This window comes from Leuciscus leuciscus (assembly GCF_965113295.1).
Source record: "Leuciscus leuciscus genome assembly, chromosome: 7".
Classification (NCBI taxonomy): domain Eukaryota; kingdom Metazoa; phylum Chordata; class Actinopteri; order Cypriniformes; family Leuciscidae; genus Leuciscus; species Leuciscus leuciscus.
In genome coordinates, this window is record NC_138731.1 from 31,707,433 (window position 1) to 31,724,595 (window position 17,163).

A 17,163-nucleotide genomic window follows, 5' to 3' on the forward strand; every position below is an offset into this window, starting at 1 on the left:
TATGCGTTTGCTTTTTATGTCATGTGTTAAGTAACAACACAAACAGCCACTTTAAAATGAGGTAAATACCCATTTAATAAAATATTACAAAAAATGGTCTGAATCGTTCAAATACTACAGTTGGTAAATAATACTGATCAGTTCTGGCATATTAGAATATAATGTTAAATATCTGAGTTCAGCTTCTGGAGTGAAGAAACATCTTACTAGTTTCTCCAGGCATTGAACAATTACAGCAGCTTGATAGTCTGGTTTGCCAGCTAAAACGTGCTTATTCTATTCTGCCATTCCTCAAAGAGGGATAAACATTGTCAAGGCAATATAAGATGCAAAAATTACAAAGCTTAACTCAGTTAAAATTATACAACGTACAAGTGAATAAGGTGGCACAAGCAACACCATTGCAGCTTAAAAAAAAAATCCAGCCTGATAAATCTAATTTGATCATCAGGCTGAGGAGAACTACAGTCAGAGTAAAACTGAAATGTTGCCTGTTACTTAACATGCAAATCTGAGTGTATCACCATTCCCTTTTAGATAGCAGAAATTCCTAGGAGATTAACATACAAATTCAACTCAAGCACCACTTAAATTCATGGCAGGGAGTGAGATAAACCAAACTACAGCATCAAGTTCTGCGTTTAGTGCAGGCTAGTTCATGGGGTCCTGCCTGCAGCGTTGTACGTTTACAGTGCACATACATTTCCCTTAAACACTGGTGTCCCAAGCTGTATTGAGCATTCCTGATGTTTTGACTCCAAGGCCTGGAAAATTCCTGCAAAACAAATCTAAGCATGTCCCAAATATGCACACCAAATAAACGTCTTCGTCCTACAGAGGGGCTGTTTGGACACTCCTGAGTTCCTGAGTGCGTCACACGGAACCGTTCCAGGTGTTGGAACAAACAACTCAATAGTCAGTTGGTTTGAAGTAAAAAAAGGAACAGGAAAACGAACAGCAAAAAGTGAACAGTGAGGAAGGACACTCGGTGATAAGGAGGGAAAAAAAGATTTGTTGAGGTGTTGGAGCCTTTTTCGTGTTTCTGTTGTGTTATTGTGCAACAAATGTGATATGAACTGTACATGCAGTTGTGTCGTGCGAGTGCTGTGAAATACTGCTGTTGCAAATAAGTGACTTTCAGTGCTGTTATTGATACTTTGTGTCAAAAAAAGAGACGGATTGCACATACTTTGTGCTTTCAATTAAAAATAAAACGGTAAAATAAAACTGACCTCTATGATACGTTATGGCTTGTTAAAAAATAACTTACGAAAAGTTAAAAGTGCTATGAGTCCGTTTCTAACACAAGAATGCCAATCTCTTTGTCCTTGTGATGTGGTCAATTCTAGGGCATTGCTTCAGCTCGTAACCATCAAAGGTTTCTGTCGGACAAAAGAAATTGCGTCTTTGATTTGGTGCGTCACATACAGGTGACTTCTGCAGCCCCATCGTCTGGCTCAAACCCTCCCTCATCTAGGTGGGAGAGTGCACTGAGATACCCTCCTCCAAACACTGGGAAACCACCGATCCCCCCTGAACATGGAGACGACAGCTCTGTGTGCGCTTCCTCCACACCTCGACTCACAGAGTGACTGGACGCTTCTCGCCGCGTGGATCCCTGGAGGAACAAAAACAAGGCTTTTAAAAGCTGAAATACAGTAAAATAAATATTAGATGAAAACAGAAATCAATCAGTGTTATTTTAGTATCATTAATATACTATGATAGTCTTTGTTAACATTTTTTATTAGGTTTTTATATATTTTTCACTTTAATTTTAGTTCAAGTTTAAGTATATTTTTCACTTTAATTTGAGTTCATGTTTTTGTAATTTTATTAGTTTGTAGGGTATTTTTGTTTACATTTTATAATGTCTTTGTTAACATTAGTTAACGCATTAACTAACATGAACTAACAATGAGAAATATATTTGTGCAGCATTTATTACATTTTGTTAATGTTAGTTAATAAAAATGTTCATGTAAGTTAACAATGCATTAACTAACGTTAATAGAGTAAATGTTGAAATTAAAACTTATTAAATGCTGTAAATAAGTGTTGTTCCTTGTTAGTTCATGTTAACTAATGAAACCTGTAAAGCGTTACCTTTTATTAAATGTCTATATAGTTTTTATTAATACTTATTTATTAGTGATAGTTTATTTAACTATATATATATATATATATATATATATATATATATATATATATATATATATATAAATAATGACAAAAGCACATAAAATTACTACAAATGTAACATTAACATGAAAAATAAAACTCTAAAAATAAAAGCTACTTATTAATAAAATACAATAATGTTATATAAATAACACTGGATTGTTTGAAAAAAAAAGTGGTTGAACTATCACAGTTACTCTTCCTCACAAAAAATTGACTGTAAATAGTTACATATAATTATTTCTGACAGACTAAGTTATAAGAAAAGCAACAGATTGCCACTGGTAAACATGTACCTGACTGTGCTGTGGTACCGATTGGCCTTTGACAGGTCTTTGCAGAAAAACAACTTGTTTAGTGGCGAGATTCCCTTCACTGCAGGAAAAGAAAAACAGTCAGCTTTGGAAACGGTGTAAATGAAGATAATTATACAGCTTGTAGTGTGAGGGTCCCACCTGTCATGGCGAATAATAGGAGTGGGCAGCACACAGGTGAGCAGCCAGCCGAACTCTGCTAATGTGTGGAGCAGAGGACCATAGTCGGTCTTCACATCTGAACCCTGACACGCAAACCAGAATAAATTAAAGAGAATAGAAAAATGCCATTCACAACACACTTAATGTGATAATGTGACACCTTTCAGACATTTCACACCTCTATAACAGTCCACTGCTCAACTACAATAGTGTCATTGGCAGGTGGCGCTGTGCTTTTCTCTTCATAGACAAACAGCCCCTCTAGAGACCTGGGCACTGGCTCACCTGTAAAAACAACATGATACAGTAAGAACTGATATATGACGATTCACAGCAAGGTTTTTACATTATGTCTGTAAGAGTACATGTATGTTAATTTAATTGCTCAAAAGCCTAATCTGAAGCATGAGCAGTATTAATGACTTCCTTTTAACATGATTACACAGATCTGAACATTATAAGTGGCTGTTTTAAGGAGACTAAGGAGACCATTTTATTCTGATATAGTTACCCACTGAACTACAGAGCAACAATTTGTAGGTCTCATTTAGTCAGTGCTGGAAGTGTGTCAATGACCTACAAAAGATAATGAAACTGAACTACTTATAAGACAGCAAGACAAATCCATGTGCACCAACATGTATGAGAGGACAAAGAGAGAGAGAATGAGATTATACAGCCAACACTGAGAACATATTTCAAAGACTTCTGTATTTTTACAGCTAAACTAAATAAATAGTCAATTACATTTTAAAATAGATTAAAATAGAAAACAGTTATTTTGAATTGTGATTTTTTTTTACCAATATTACTTCATTAATATTTTTGATCAAATAAATGCAGAGCCCCGCACATGACATGCGGACAAAAGATATACATCGTGGCCACAAATTAATAATGAATTCCCACAAATTAAGAATTTGTTCCCATGATTTATTAATTCGTTCCCTTGTTTTAGTAAATCTTGGCCACATTGAACTAATTCGTTGCCTCGTTTTGATCGAACTAAAACAAGAGAACGAACTAGAACAACGTGGCCACGATTTAGGAAATCGAGGGAATTCATTATTATATTGTGCGCATTATTTACTTAAAAAGAGGGGACAAATTAGTAAAACATGCTGACATATTAGTATGTCAAGGAAACAGATTGTTAATTCGTGGCCACGATATACATATTTTTTCCTGAATGTCATGCGGGGCTCCGTATAAAAGAGACTTCTTTCAAATATATAAAAAAAAAATCTCGACCCCGTACGTACATACATACATACATGCATGCATACATAAAGTATAGAGAGAGTGAGCCCAGATGTCTCAAACACCCACCCACACACACACAAAAACAGACACACACATCTGATTTAGCTCCTATTAGTCTAGTGCGAAACAGGAAGCACGGTCGTGAGGTTAGGGACGTGAGCTCTAAATTTAGTTCTGGTGAGAGACAGGAGAAGAGAAATCTTGGCTTTAGTTAAAGACAGAGAGATGTGGCGGGTTTAAAAAGAGGAGGATGAAGAACATAACTTCTGAGGATGAAAAGATGTACATGGAGAAAATGAAGTTTAATGACTTCCTTGGGAAGAGCTAAAGAGAATGTTGATATCTTTCTTTTGCAATCAGAGAAACACAAACACGGCAGCCAGATGAACAACCAGCTCAAGGAACCACTCAAATGACAGTCAAAAAGAAGTCAGAGAACTACCTTTAGGTGTGTCCCAATATATAAAGGAGTCGACCAGTGACCAGCCCTTGCGGTAGTAAGCCGCGGTCAGTTCCAGCCAATCAGCTTCCAGGGCACTGACAACTTGGCCCTTTCTGGACACACGCATGGACAGCGCCCCCTGGTGGTAACAGCAGGCGAGAGAGTCCAGCGGGGCACAACCCGGAGCCCAGGAGTGAAACAGCACCAACAATCTCAGGTCTGAAAGCGACAGTGACAGTCACACATTTTGTCAGACAAACGAATAATAGAGTGCAAGGTCAAACTTACTGGCACATTTCAATAGAATAAGTTGTGCAATGATCATTGATTTAGGCACCATTTTTATTAGGTCAAACTAGCAATCCATCTACCATAAATAATAAGTCAAATGGGGCAGAGAAATGAGGTACAGTACTGGTGTTAAGACGCTAACAGCCTCTGACTGATCTCAATCTCACACGTGGCCCCAAAATGGTTGGCGTGGAGAATCGAGCGGTTGGTGTGATGCCCAGAGGGCGAGGAAGCACTGCAGCTCCACAGAGGGCAAAGATATTACAGGGTTAAACCAAAATTAAACTGACACCGCTCAAACTGAAGAGGGGAAAAGAAAAACACTCTTCATTACTCTGAATAAGGTTATACAGACTGGTTATTATTGGTTTTGTCTTTATGGTAAAAAAATATAATTTTGCCTTTTGATTCAAAGATGAAATATAAGTTCTTCGAATCATGCATTGTTGGGTGAATCCCACAAGGCATTTATAGTTCATCTGTGCAGTCAAACATCATTGTATATGATTTAAAGCTATTAAAAATAATAATTGTTTAATGATTGAGACTTGAGATGGTCTATAATGAGGTTAGAGGAAAATCTCACCAGGGCTGTAGCCACGGCCCTCTAGATCTCCGTCTCCGGGCGGCGTGCAAGGTGGGGTGCGGGACGGGGAGCGGCAGCCCCTCCTGGGACTGGGCACTCTACCGTTACACCCCCCTCCTCCAGCCTGCTGAAGCACTGATCCCACAAACCTCACACCACCCCGGGCATAGCTGTTCACCTGAGGATGCAGACAAAATACATATGGTTAATAATAGGAGTATGGTCAGTATGTCTAAACCCTCCAAGAGGAACTGAAAGTTATGCAAATAGATTTTTGCAGAGAAAGACCTCTGACACTTAATGTCGGCATGAAATTCATTATTTTCTAAATGCATGTTAGTGATCTTATTGTGAACAACTTTTTTGAGCTTGTAATTTTGAATCAAAATGTCATCATTCGATATAAGTTGTCATAGCTTCTCCAATCATTTAGTCAGCTTAAACCCCGACCCTTTCATACAATCAGCTGCCATCCAATCAACAACCAACAGATGGTACATCACAATACGGAAGAAAAAATAAATAAATAAATATTGGTCACTTTTCCCATTACAATGTGCCTTCAAAATTGCCAGACATCATGCGTTTTTGGGCACTAATATAACTTTTTGCCAAATCTGATTGCGAGTTTCCAGTGGGTTTTAAGAAATGGGATTGTAAGAAAAAAAGTCTGGCATTCATCGAAAAAATTAAGCATATGCTTGCATAGAGGACTCGTTCACAATAAGATCAATGAGTTGAATTTTCAACGTAAATTAGGAGAATTTCCAACTTTAAACAGCACATTCTATGGACCCGCACAGATCTATTAATAAACATTGCAATTACAATACCAGGGGGGTAAAAATAGACAATGATGATTATTATAATTGTGCAGCCCTATTAAATATAGCTAGCAAATATAGATGAATTTTGTTTTATGCATTTGTTCAACTTATTTATTTTTGTAAAAGCAACTTTATAAACCTAAACATTTTATGAAAAAGTAACCATTATTTGTAGTAAACATAAAAATGCATGGCTAAAATAAACATTTATTGTTTTTTTGTGGTAAAAAAAAAAAAAACACGGACCCTGTCGATGAGCAGTCTCACTGTGTCACTGGTCAGAGATTCTCCAGGTAGAGGCCACTCCTCCACTCGCAACACTGGCAAGCTGTCAATCATCGGCACAGCATGATTACTGGAACCACACACACAACACAAACAAACACACATCAATTAAGGCAGTTGTAAACATTATGCATATTTTATAATTGCTGACATTTGCTATTCTTCACGTGTCCTCGATTAGCAAAGTATCAATTTGCAGAGAGGTTTAACCCTTCTAACCCCAACTGACCGTATCAGCGGTGTCCGAAATCAATGATTTAACAGACAGCGATTCTGTATGAAGCCAACACTAAAACTGATTTCAGATATGTTTTCACAGCACCATAACGCAAATGATCTAGAACTGATTCAACTGCGCTTTAGATGCGAGCAAACATTTACCGACTACAATGCTTACTTCTTGGTGGAAATAGGTTAATTAAAAAGCCATTTATAAATAAATTCCTGTCAAGCCAGCCTATTTCTAGTCCATCAGACAGCATTTTATTCTTTCAAACAACCTCTGAATCACACAGACAGTACTGTTGGGTATCACAAGATGCAAAAAATACTTCTATGCTGCTTTCCTTCAAGAAATGACCAGATGTAGGCATCTTAGTAGACAGGAAGTTAAGCAAACAATGGATGTGGTGGATACGTCTGGATGCCACTGCCTGATATGGCAGCTTTTTCCGAGTTTCATAGCCATTGTCTCTGCTTGAAAGCGCATTCAAGCTTATACTGACTGGATACAGACATCATTCATACAGTATTCACAGGAGTTGGCATTACACAGCTCAGTGTTTCTCACACCACAATACTGTTAACACACTACAACTGTCCCAGACTTTACTTTTGAATAATTTATTGTCACCTAAAGCATCATAGTGGAAATTAGCCTGTCGGATCATCCACAGCTGCTTTGCAGGTTCTCATTGGTTGGTGAAAAACTACACTGTTGTCAGGGCTTTCTTATAACTTACATTTAACCCACATCTGCACCCCAGTCTGACTTCACACAAGCCCCGCCCACTCTAGCTAGACTGTCTGACCTCCAACTACTGATTATTAAATATTCATGCAGAGCAGACTCATTAAAAGTTAATTATTATTTACTTGGAAGGAGCTGGTCTGGGTTTTTTGGGGTACAGAATAGGGGGCGCAGTGATGAGGTATGGACATGGTCAACATTACCTGGACCGTGGGCGGACCAGAATGGCCCTGTAGAGCAGGCTGCAGGGCAGAGAGCGGGTCCGGCCCACTGAGAGGATGATGGGATGCAGGGCGGCCAGTACAAAGCCTTGGGTGTAGTAGGACTGCAGGGCATGGGGCAGCTCGCACAGTGAGGATAGATACTGCACTGTGGGACGACTGCCTGTGGAACACAACAGAACTAAAACTTACAATGCACTCAGTGAAAACCACCATACAGTGCTAAAAGACACTGGCAGAACACCACAAGCTGTGCTAATATTATGAAGACATGATGAAAATATTATGAAGATACAGTCTTTCGCAATTTATTTTCGCCAAGAGCCAACCATTTAGACAGCGAAGGGTTATCTAATAGATATGTAAAGTGACCAATCACAGTTTATTTTATTATCTGTGGGTAGTTCATTTTTTAGGGGTGGGCAAATGTGAAATTAGATCAAACTTTTTTTCCTACTCCTGAAAATTGCGTGAAGAATAAGAAGACTCTTGAGAAAGAGCCATTTCAGCGTTCAGTATACAGTTCATTAGAGGTTTATCTGACGGTTCACCACAGCTGATATTATATTATATTATATTATATAAATTGTCCTAAATGTGACATGTAAACTACCGTTCAAAAGTTTAGGGTCGGTAAGACTATTAAATGTTTTTGAAAAGTCTTTAATACTCACCAAGGCTGCATATATTTGATCAAAAATACAGTAAAAACAGTAATATTATGAAATATTTAATATAATTTAATAAAATACTTTAATATATTTTAAAATGTCATTTATTTCAATGATGGCAAAGCTGAATTTTTCTCCAGTCTTTAGTGTCACATGATCCTATTATTAAAGTTGAAAATAGTTTTGCTGCTAATATTTTGTGGAAACCATGATACTTTTTTTTTTCAGGATTCTTTGATCATTTGTGACTCTGGACCACAAAACCAGTCACATGGGTAATTTTTTTGAAATTGAGATTTATACATCACATGAAAGCTGAATAAATAAGCTTTCCATTGTTGTAAGTTTTGTCAGGTATGACAATATTTGGCCGAGATACAACTATTTGAAAATCTGGAATCTGAGGGTGCAAAAAAAATCTACTTTAAAGTTGTTCATTTATGTTTGTGATTGTGCTGCATTCACTCACAAAAATAAATGTTTTATATATTTACGGTAGGAAATTTACAAAATATCTTCATGGAACATTATCTTTACTTAATACCCTAATGATTTTTTGGCATAAAAGAAAAATCTATAATTTTGACCCATATAGCTATTGCCACAAATAAACCTGTGCGACTTATGACTGGTTTTGTGATCCAGGGTCACATTTATAAAAAAGCATTTTTTTGAAATACTGCATTTGGCCAATTTAAAGTTGTGTCCTAAAGTTTTTATTTCTTTTCATTTTAATTTGATTCAAAATAGCTGAATTTACAATGTGAAAATGTCGGTTTTATTTAATCCAAACCATTACATACTTAAAAGCAGTAATACAATAATTTTACCTAATATTTGTGCAATTAAACTATTAACAAAGGTTACTGAAGTCAAATTTAGTCAAGCCGAGCGCTATTTGTATGATGCAAACTGTTGCTGCCCATGTGCAGCGTTACATTTCTGAGTTCCATTCCACTTAGGATGCTGTCTATGTAGGCAGCAAACAGCAAAGCCGGCCACTAGGTTTTGGAAAAGAGCCAATGTTAAGGTTTCTCTAAGCGGCTCTTCAATAGCGTGCTACCGTTTAGTTAGCTTCTCGTCCTCCTGTCTGCAGCCTCTGACAGAAGATCACCCTGACGTCTCCCTCCTCTCCCCCAACCCCCCAACACACTTCCTGTGTCCACAAAGAGCTGCTGTTCACAGGGAGGCCTGGCCCCATGCCACACACACACACACTTAGCCTCACAAACACAACATTCCAACACACACAACACAAACATACTCACGCAAACATTCAGTCTTTCGGTTCCCACACTGGAGCAGACCCCAATTTTTAACCTCACATGAGAGACGATCTCACGGACCACAGAAAACTTATTCACAAACCGTAAACAGCTATGAACAAGAACGAGTTTTCTATTCCCGTCCAAGTCTGATTTTGCAGCTACCTGAAAGTTTCGCCATCCCCGGTGTCTGTGGCCACTAAAGGGCTTTAACTGACACGTATACATGTCCGCCCTTCACACCTGAGCTTTATAGACTCGTCATGGACACAACGACCCCGATGGGCTGGGGAGAGCGGTGGCTCGTTCACAGAGACACAGACCTTAGAAAGGCCTGCAATTTGTCCCAAACCCTTGAACCCCCCTCCTGTCAACTCTCACACAGAGGCCTCTGTTCTCTATAGAGACACAGAGAGAGAGAGACTGTGTATGCGTGTTGTTTATAAAAAGAGAATGAGCTGAATGGATGAATAAAAAGAAAAGGGGGTGAGAAGACATGGAGAAGAGTTTGAAGGTGTGAAATCTGCAGAGGGAAAATGAGAAACAGATAGACTGGGATATGAGAGGGAGACGAAGGAGGTAGAGGGAAGGAATTTATGGGATATTTTATGACCCAGAAAGGGTTTAGGGGAAAAAGATGTCTTGTGTATGGAAGTAGACCTTTTCAGCGTGTGGAAATTTTGCACATTTTGCCACATTTCCTTCAATCAAATATTCCATCAATTCAATGCATTCAATTTGCTGTTATATTTCACCCCAAAATCTAAATATTTATAAAAGAAATATTATATATATATATATATATATATATATATATATATATATATATATACACACATAATGCAAAACAAATTATTTTATAAATATTTTGAATTTGACGTGAAATAACAGCAAAAATAACACCACCATGCAGTTGTAATATATATCCTAAATATTTATACATCTTAGTAGTATTTGCTATACTGAATTTTGTGACGATTTTTTTTTTTTTTTTACGTGCTTACCTTCCATCAAAACAATTATGTTGCAATGCAATAAATTATTTAAGGTCTAAATGGGAAGGATTTATTTACATTATGCAAAAACATTTTCTTTCTTTTATTGTTTATTTTGGTGTGAAAGACAAAAAATGTTTTCATCCAGCAAAATATTGCAAGGTCATCATAGTAGTTCATTTCAGTTACAGGCCTTTAGATAACCCGATTAACCAGTTTTACTAGATTAAACTACATTGCCTGAAAACTCATTTAATACTCATAAATCCATCAGCATGCCAGAGCGAGATTAACCAAAAAGGAGATTACACCAAAATACCGTACACCTTAAGTCTGACTATAATGTTGAATGCTATCGTTTAAAGGATTCATTCACTCAGAAATGTAAACTGTCATCATATACTTATGCTCAATTATGGAGAGGGTGAGACCATTATGAATTTTCATTTTTGGGTGAACTAACCCTTTAAGAATATTATTGACTCCTAAATGGACAGGAAAATTGATGAAGGTTTTTCAAATGGTGATTTAAGGCCAAAATGAGACATTGAAACTAATCCCTTTTTCGACTTGACAGCAATGAAACTGATCCAAGGTAGAGATTAAGGCCACTCGTAATTCTGTCTGCTGCCTCTGCAACATGAACATCTGGCTTTCTACAACCAAACACCCAAATTAAGCATCAGGCAAGCTCCTGTACATGCCAATAGCATTAATGATGCATAAAATGTCATAAATTAATTTCTAAATTAAAAATAGATTGGTTAGTGAACATTACAGTACTTTACATAAATTATTTTATTTCTCTTTATAAAAAATATTGAAAAAAAACAGAGAGAAAAAGTTATTTTCTTAACCTTGTCCTCATCCAAATAATACATAATCGAGTGTCCAAGAGAGCCACACATACGGAGCACACCAAACCTTGGACCTTCCCAGAACCTAAGACGAGTCACCCTATAGGAAGATCCTTTAGCTTTCCTCTTGCACAACAGACAAGACCTCTAAGATTATTTGACAAAACAGTTTACACATTACAGCCCAGCACTCTTAAAAATTAAGGTTCTTTATTGGCATCTATGGGTCCATGAAAAGCATTTAATGTCCATGGAACCTTTATATTTGACAAAAGGTTCTTTAGATTATTAACAAATTCTTCAAAGTAGCACGAAGGAAAAAATTAATGGGAACACAAATGATGGTTCTTCTATGGCATCACTGTGAAAACCTCAGTTTGCAACTTTTGTTTTTACGAGTGTAGAAACCAGCATTGTTCATGTTCTGACATGAGATGCAGGACAAGACAGGTCCAAGCGAAGAGAGCATGGAGTATGCAAGCTAACAATAACTGTGGTATTTTTTCCAAGTGATACACATCTACCATGATTTTAGGCATAGATAGGTGTACTTGTCAAGCTGAGGTCTTGCAAATGGCTGCAAAGAAGAACTGAGTCGAAAGGTATAGCCACATCATCTCGTAACCATTCAAACACTCACAGGCACACAGCCGAGGAAGAGTTGGTTACATTCGATATGCAGATAGAGCAAGGCAAAGGAGCACAGCCTGTGATGCAGATCTGTCTAAATAATGTGATCAGTGTCAGACACCATCGCTTCAAGAATCTGTACACCAGGTGTTCTCGAGAATGAAAGACTAGAACAAAGTCTTTCACTCATGGCTGACATGCCAACTGACTTTTCCCTCAAATCGCCAACTCCCACACCCGGGTAGATGACAAATAAGGGTGAAACAGCATTTTTTTAAACAAAGTTCTAAATTGCTTAAGAATTGTATGAATTTGTAAAGTACAAATACTGTTGTTTTTGAAACTGTTAGAGGTTAGCAGATTTTTTTTCTCATTATGTAATTTATTAAGCTTTTCTCACAGCTCCAGGCAAAATATGTCCTGCGGTGTGACATGACATTACTATAAAATTCAAATATTGAAATATTATTAATTTCAAATACAAATCAGGTATGTTTTATGTTTAACAAGTATTCTTAAAGAATGATCATTAAAATTCTGCATATTTTTTTTTTTCACAGCTGTTTTTCGATTATATTCTTTGCTTGTGCCATCTTTTACCACTCACTCCAGTGGAAATATTGTTTAAAATGAGAAAAAATATTTGAAAATGTTTATTATTTTTTTATATGGTTATATTATGCAATGTTTTCAAATGCATATAATTATTTAAGCTAGTTAACATAGTAAAAGTCGTTTAATTGTGTTTGAAGTGATGTCACACCACAGGACATCCCGTCACACCACAGGACAAAATGAGACACTGCATGAACATTTATGGTGAAATTTATTGAATACTTTTGTAACAAACAAATTCATTTGCATCTCTATTTGAACATTAATGAAAATCCACCATATCAGTACAATCTTATTACTTAGTGTATGAATTTGAACTAAAAACATAGTGAACAAGACATACTGAATAATTAACATTTTGGAGGTGTCAGATCAGACCCAGTCATAAAGACCATTCATTTCTATTTTTAACTTAAAAGACTAAACAAATATCTTGTTTCTCAGGGGAAAGCATAAAAGCATGTTAAATAATTAAATAAAATAATTAAAAGCATGTTAAAATCATCAATTCAGCTCTTTGAACAAAGATTCCAGTGAACAAGAGAAATCTGACTTCATCATTTCCCTGTACCTCCTTGTCCTTTCTTTACTCATGCCTAAAAACTGACAAATCACTTTAAAAACAATGATCAGTGACTGTTAACATACACATACAACAAACAAATGAAGACAGATATATATATTTATGCTTAATATATGTATAATATAGGTATATTATGTATAATGAAGACAGATATATATTTATGTTTAATATATGTATAATATAGGTATATTATATATAATATTTACAATATTTGTTTAATATATATATAGAGACAGAGATATATTTATATTTATGTTTAATATTGCAAACATAACAGACGAGAATCTAGCTAGACATCTGATTTAATTATGTCACACTACAGGACGGGCTGTCACACCACAGGACTTTTTCACTTTTGCAGCCATTTTGAGTAATTGCTATACAAGACTGACCTTGGGCATTACAGTAACTGAATAAGTTCATTGTTTTAAACCTGAATATGATTCTTTTTTAAAAATATTTTTATTTTTTCTCGAACTAGATCAGTCTAGATCAGTCACACCACAGGACTATCAAAAATGGACACGTTCATGGTCTGACAGAAATGATCAAATATATCAAATTAATAAGAGATTAACACTCACATTTTAACCTCCTTAGCACATCCAAACATCTGGGGGACTTCCTGGTAGGGGGCTTGACTAAAGGACCCCTATGGCTGTCCATGTAACTGCCAGTACAAAAATCTAATATCCTATGTCACACTGCAGGACAGCATTTGTGTTTCAAAACTAAATGTACTGTAAATATTATTTTAGTACTTTTTAGCATTTTGAAAACTTAAGTTAAGTAAGTAAATGCATACAAAAAAATGCCAAGGCATTTATTAGCTGCTCCAAGCATACCTGCTTTATTTTACTAATATTTACATTTGATGAGTCATCAATGTTACAGTCACACCGCAGGACATTTTGCTATTCACCTTGAAATATGAACAACACCAAATAAATTTTACGTCCCAAAATCATAATATTTAAATAAAATGATGTTCTATGCCCCACTGGCATGTGTCGTTTTAATTGAGAAATGCAGTTCAATAAACATTTAGACTTGATTACAGAAAAAACATGCGTCACGTCATCGTGCAGACATGTCTATGTTCAGATAAAAAAAGTATAGCTAATATCTGGATTAAGATGTGTTGCATTAAAATGACTTATTGTTCTGTTATTACTGTGGCTTTTTACATTGACCTTTATAACCAGCTGACAACAATCCAGGTAACCTAACTGATTTAGCTCAGTTTCAGAGAGATTAAATAATTTGCCTCAAACTTCTAAAGTGGTGGACTTGAGGTCTAGCCAGGTGGAGACATGTAACCTGCATACATTACCATCACAAAACAATGATTTTAAACGGGTGTGTGACCAACTAGATGTGTCCATCATTTCGACAGAATTTATCCATACTACAATTTTATAGTATTCTCTTGCTGTCAAATAAGCATTATCTACAGAATTGGAAAAGCGTTCTATATCTTTCTCAGATCTGAAACCTAATGTAATGTATAGGCTTAGGCTATGTCAAAAACAAGTGGCAATCAGAATGGAATGAGTGCTTAAATTACATTACATCAATCCTATTATTGTTTTATTGGTACTTTTTACTTTTACTTTTAATAACTGTAGGGAACAAGTAATTTACATACGATGCAGACATTCAAGGCTTACACTGGTTTAAAACCCCATTTGACAAATATTTAAAATGAAATGAAAAATGTACATCATGCCAGAACCCATTGTCTGTCAAACATATTTTATTGGATTGTAATATTTAGTCACCTGGGGGGAAAAAATCGAAAAAAAATCTGTTAATACAGTTTTTTTATATCAAGTTAATCTAAATTTAGTTTTAGGAAAAATGGGTCTTAAATATTATTTAGTTTCTCTATTTTACATTTTTATAACTAAAGTAGGCCTATGGTTTTTTCGCCATAAAAACTAGCTAGCATGGCATAGTAGCATGGCATTAAAAAACAAACAAAGAAACACACTGTAGTACTGGACTATTCTATGTAACGTTACATCTCATTTCCCATCATAAAATTATATTATTTAACGTTATCCTGTAAGAAATATTACTAAATCTAAAGTGCCGTTATACTGATCAGCTAGGCTGCTGCTATGTTCCTCAGCAATTTACAATAGTACAATAAACAAAAAGTGAACATTAGCGCTATATAATGTACATTAAAAGAAAAAAGTTTGTACAGTTTTTTCGTTAATGAAAATGGTTCTAACGCACAGACTGAAATACGGTCTGGAGCAGCAAAATTAGTGAAACGGAGTGAATGAAGTTTCCTCTCCGTGCTCAAAGCTAATCACTCCAGGTATTCCAAATCCATTACGTGGTTTTCACTTCCCGCTCCCGGCTGGTTAGCGAGCGAGAAATCCGCACAAACTTTCAAACAATCCACTTCTACTCCAGGCAAAATAACACAACACTACAATACACTGACTATACTATACTATAAATGTGGGCAGTACTGAGCAATTACTGTGCATGGTTCCTTCAAACCAAGAAAAAGACGCTTATGGGAAATGCAGAATGCAGATAGTGGAAACTGTTGCACGGAGGGAGTCTGTATGGATGTCATCTTGAACTGGCGCGGGTGAGCTGCTGTCTTAAACCCCCTGACCTATTTCCACATGCGATGAGGCTTCAGCGCTGTTGCTGGGTAAAACGGTATTAGCTCGCGCAAACTCCAGGACGCACATGTCAGGATTCATCATTGCCAGAAGTTTGAAATTGAAAATATGATATTGTCTCAAATCCTAGCGAGCTTCCTGTCTAGGGAGCATTTTTGCCACCACTGGCACGTGCCACTGTTATCTAGCCAGGCAGAGGCTTGTGTGAGACAGCCGAATGAACAACTGGAGCTCTTTCTCATTCATTACACCCTTGGCTTGCAAAATGGAAAAAGTAGCCTGCCACGGAAGGAGTAATTTTCAGGAGGGGAAAAAACTATTTGTTTAGTTTATTTTTTAACTACGTTAACGCAGTTTTATTGTAGTAAGAATAACTGAAATAACTAGTATTTTGGTGGAAACTATGGTTAACGTTACCATGGCATTTTTTGTAACATCACATCCACACTTTTGTTTACTGAACTGTTCTGTAACGTTACCTTCCAAACTGAAGTCCAGAAGCACATACTCGTACACGGAGTCTGTTTTGGTCTCGACCTGTGGTCTCTTTAAAGTGGAGTAGATTTTCCCCGGGCTGCTGTCCTCCGGGTCCTCCAGTTTCCGTAGTCCGCATCCCATTATAACGGGATCTCCAGCACTCGCAAGGCCGGACACGGGGCGACCCACTCGGCCACACAAGAGGACTCCCGCTCCTGTGCTTAGAGGGTTTACTCCATATTCCAACAACTTAATCCTTCGGGAGTGGCACTGAACCGAGGATGACGTGCAGTGTATCCGATCCCCTTTAAGAAAACGGCTTAAGTCTAAATGAGCAGGCAAAGATCACCAAGTCCTGCTGCTGCGAGAGGGTTTATGAAATCAAATAGCCTACTTTCTGAAGTTGATGTTTAGTAAATAAATCCAGATTGTTTTCCTTAAAACCTCTACCAGAAAAACCACATCACCTCCAGTCTCCCTAAATGGCCGCGAAATAATAAAGCAAAAGTTGTAGAGGGTTGGAAGCATGCTGAAATTAATGAGGGGGCGTGGCGAAGGAAGAACGGGATTGCTGAATAATTAATCAGGGCGGGGCTGCATATTAAACAGGAGGAGGGGCGTGTATAAATCATAAATGTTAAGGCAGAAAACGTTCCAGTACTTTTTTAAAACAACATTTTCACACATGGAGATTAAGGAAGAAAAATGTTGTCCTCAAATGGTTGTCTTAACTTGGCAATTTAATTTAATTCTATTATTACAATGACTTTTTCTATAATTATTAATATTTTTTTTATTAAAGAATGGAATAGTAAATTTTTCCTCCCCCAACCATAATTCATTAATCCATCCATTCTCTAGACCACTTTTATCCTTTTTG

General features: G+C 36.6%; 1 protein-coding gene across 2 annotated transcripts; it reads right to left on the reverse strand.

The window, feature by feature from the left end:
- Positions 1-50: 50 nt before the first annotated feature.
- On the reverse strand, positions 51-16,804 carry rftn2 (raftlin family member 2). 2 transcript variants are annotated; one of them, XM_082175400.1, is made up of 9 exons: positions 16,286-16,802; positions 7,525-7,705; positions 6,313-6,421; positions 5,240-5,417; positions 4,363-4,581; positions 2,836-2,942; positions 2,637-2,740; positions 2,478-2,556; positions 51-1,618 (listed from the first exon to the last, which is right to left on the reverse strand). In XM_082175400.1, the coding sequence occupies exons 1-9, from the start codon at positions 16,422-16,424 to the stop codon at positions 1,421-1,423; spliced, it is 1,314 nt and encodes a 437-aa protein (XP_082031526.1). In that variant the 5' UTR covers positions 16,425-16,802; the 3' UTR covers positions 51-1,420. The 2 variants fall into 2 exon arrangements, with proteins under 2 accessions (XP_082031526.1, XP_082031527.1); XM_082175401.1 differs by lacking the exon at positions 7,525-7,705 and having other exon boundaries at positions 16,286-16,804.
- Between the last annotated feature and the right edge of the window lie 359 nt (positions 16,805-17,163).